The following is a 3,236-nucleotide window of genomic DNA, read 5'->3' as shown; positions in this document are numbered from 1 at the left end:
CTTCATTCGGTCGCTGACTCGCTTTTGCCTTTGCGTCTCTCTCGCCCAACCGCCGCCGCGGTCTTGCGTCTCGCCGCCGTCCGGTCGCCGTCCGCCGCCCCAGCTTCGCGCTCTCGAGGTGCTGCTCCCGTTTCGCCTCGAATTTCTTTGTGGGTTTGCCTCCTTTGATTTCGCCGCGCTGCACCTGCTCTCGTTCTTAGGTCTGGGTTACAAGACCGTCCATTCTTATTTGTGCGAATTTGCTTCCTCTTGGCCGTCATCCTCTATTGATTGCTGTTGTGTTTTCTAGATTTTTTTGGGTTTTGTTTGGTAGCCGGTGGGGATCTTTCGGCTTCCTTCTTGTGCTCGCCTTGAAAGTGTAGGGGTATGGTATGATGGTCACCGGTTCCGGGACCGACCCTGCAACCGGACTGGTCGGGCCAGTCCGGTCCGGTTCCAGGACCAGGTGGGCTGTTTCCGTGTTCCACAGGGCGGGAACCGACCCTACCCAGTCCGGTTCCAGGTTCGTCCCACCCTGGAACCGATCACCCCTGTTATTTCCTACATAGAAATAAAAAGACTAAAAAGAAGAAGTAAAGTGAATTGGGATCCATAACTTTAAATTTCAATTGGATGATTATGTGCAATTTGTTTCTTTAATGAAACTAGAGTGTATTTAGTTTGTATGTGGTGGAAATAGCCTCACCCCATTTTCATCCTGCAATCAAGTAGACCTAACAATGGGTCTGGACAGCCCACTTGAAACTAACAGAGGGTGGTGGGGAGGATTGTATCAATTGAACCAGTGCGTAATGGTAAAGGTGGTCGAAGGGGTTTTTTTCGTCGTGAAGTTGCGATGGATGTACAAGTGCCTATATTTGAAGGAATGTGCGTGCGGAAAGAATTTGAGAAATATTGGGTTGACATTCGCGATGAACGAATTCCTGATTTCCGTTTTACTTGTGGAGTAATTGGGCATGTTGAGAAATCTTGCGATTCTGCAGTAAAGAAGTCTGAATTGATGCTGATAAACCCAAGTGGTCCCCGGTTGCGAGTTCCTTCTTCCAAGTGCTGAAATGGGTTGGTGCGTTTGTATTAGATTGCAGAAGTATCACTTGTGTATGAGTAAAAAGGGTTGTTGTGTTTGTAGTTCTCAAGTCCTGAAATGCTTAACTGCCATCTTACTTGTGTGCTTAATTCCTTAATGCCTGAGATTTGTAGAGACTTTTCTTCCATCACATACGCATAAACAACATCCATTACATCGAATCTTTACCTCATTACATTTCAATGCAAAGTAGATTTGTTATGTGCTTGAACTTCAAATCTTGATACCAGGTAGTGCTAGGGGTAGTTGGGTCTGCTTTCCCTGCCTGTGTACAGAGGCTTGCTGTGCAGATGATATGGTTTTAACAAGTGTTCGTTTGCAAGTTGTATAATTATGTATTGTGGTTCCTGGAAAAAAGAAAGAGAGGATTAAATTTGTTGTATAATTAGCAACATATGTTGTGATTCCTGGGAAAAAAAAGAGGATTTTTAGTCTGATCCGCGTAAATCCTCAGGAATGCGCAGTCTGGTTCTTGCCCTTGTTTCCTTCTGTGTTTTGCATTTGAGTCAGTAATAATAAGAGCTGTGGTTGATCAACTGCTTTAAAGAAGACCTTTCTTTTCTTTCTGTTGCTGGTTATGGTTATGGTCTCAGTTTTTTTTTTTTGGTCGAAAATAATTGGTCTCAATTTGAAGGTTTGAGATTTTGAGGATTGGGGTTTATATTGCAACAATGATTGCCTGCCCCTATTACCAGCTGGTTCTTTGATTCTTCTTCTCGCATTTAATTTTCTATGAGAATCATTCTGTATCAGTACTGTTTTGTTTCCATTCTTTTGCTGCAAACCCAAATCCACAAGAATTGTATGATGAACAACTATTATTGATAATTTATTTTGGAAAGAAAGATCTCCTGAACATATTCTCATGTTCTTTTGGTTTTGTTTGATAGTAGATAAATCAGTAATAACGTGCAAGACCACAGTGAGGAAAAGAACCTCAGGCTAAAGTAATCAATTGTAGACATGAATATATCTGTCTAAAAATCGTGGTACTGGTTGCTAAGCTGATTATTTTACATACATTCAGGTGCAGATATAGTTGTGCCAATGCCAAAAAAGAGTTCTTTAAAAGCCCCTGATCAAGGGCCAGAAATGCCAGTTGTGAAGGAGGAGAAAGCTTCTCCAGCTACGAAGAAATCCAATGATGAGATCGATGACATTTTTGCATCAAAAAAGAGGAAGAAAAGTGAAAAAGCAGATGCCGAGAAGCCAGCTGAAAATGGCAGTGGGAAAACGAAGAAGATGAAGAAAAAGAAAAAGGTTAAAGGGTTAACAGAGAGTGCATTAGGCGACGCACCTTCTCGTCCTAGAAAGAAAACAGCGGATGGGCTCACCATCTACACAGAGGACGAGTTGGGTATCAGCAAGGCAGATGCTGGTGGCACGCCGCTCTGTCCATTTGACTGTTCTTGCTGCTTTTGAGTATTGGAGATCATCCGGTTGTTCTTGTTGTAACTTATTAGCAAGTTTTGGCTATTCACCTCAAAGGTTCTTTGTGTTTTGGTGCCTCTGTTTCCTAATTGCATGTCTTTAATCTTATTCTTACAGTTTTGGCAGTTTTAGTAGATAACCAAAATATTTCAGGATCATGATAAGATATTGTAGCTAAGAGTTCTTGGGGTGGGTAGGAAAGATGTTGGTATTTAAGAAGTTGATAATTTGTATTTAGTCATTTAAGATCACAAACTCATTAGTACAGCGACATGCATCCTCTTTTTGGCTCATTTATTGGACACACAGCTACAAGATGAGACGTATGGCATGAACTCATTAGTATTTACTAGCAATATGATAATATGGAGTTCATGAGCTTTTTGTGCTGTGGATGTAAGTTGAAATGCGTATTCGTGTTTCCAATCATTTGGCAGCTTCTTGTATTAGGATTAAACTCGGCCCCAGCAAGAACTGCTTCGTTTAATATGCATGACTCTGGAGAAAAGCAAAGCCTGGTCTGTGTTTTGTTTGTTTGATTTAAGCTTACTTTCTGTTTAAATTGTTGTTCTTGATGGTGTCACGCCTGGTGGGATGTTTGCTGTTGGGGTCTGCCGCCTTCGTTTCCGTGGACGGAGGATCGGTGTTGGCAATGACGCAGAAGGGCATGTCCTCGTTGCTTATGAGCAAACAGGTTTGGAATGATGGCGAGATGGAG

At 42.2% G+C, this 3,236-nt stretch overlaps 1 protein-coding gene across 1 annotated transcript; it reads left to right on the top strand.

The window, feature by feature from the left end:
• The first annotated feature begins 835 nt into the window (after positions 1–835).
• Positions 836–2,509, top strand: LOC115679399 (uncharacterized). Its single transcript, XM_056310411.1, has 2 exons — positions 836–1,019; positions 2,115–2,509. The coding sequence occupies exons 1-2, from the start codon at positions 836–838 to the stop codon at positions 2,507–2,509; spliced, it is 579 nt and encodes a 192-aa protein (XP_056166386.1).
• The last annotated feature ends 727 nt before the right edge of the window (positions 2,510–3,236 follow it).

This window comes from Syzygium oleosum, unplaced genomic scaffold, assembly GCF_021117445.2.
Source record: "Syzygium oleosum isolate NSW1041296 unplaced genomic scaffold, Sole_v2.1 Sole_v2.04, whole genome shotgun sequence".
In the NCBI taxonomy this organism is placed as follows: domain Eukaryota; kingdom Viridiplantae; phylum Streptophyta; class Magnoliopsida; order Myrtales; family Myrtaceae; genus Syzygium; species Syzygium oleosum.
The sequence above is the reverse complement of the archived record's forward strand: the minus strand, read 5'-3'. Positions and strand labels throughout refer to the sequence as shown.

Excerpts from the sequence above, each read along its gene's own strand:
- LOC115679399 (XM_056310411.1), top strand. The coding sequence starts at position 836 with ATGGATGTACAAGTGCCTATATTTGAAGGAATGTGCGTGCGGAAAGAA. Across the intron at positions 1,020-2,114 it reads GATGCTGATAAACCCAAGTG|GTGCAGATATAGTTGTGCCA; the intron begins GTCCCCGGTTGC and ends ACATACATTCAG.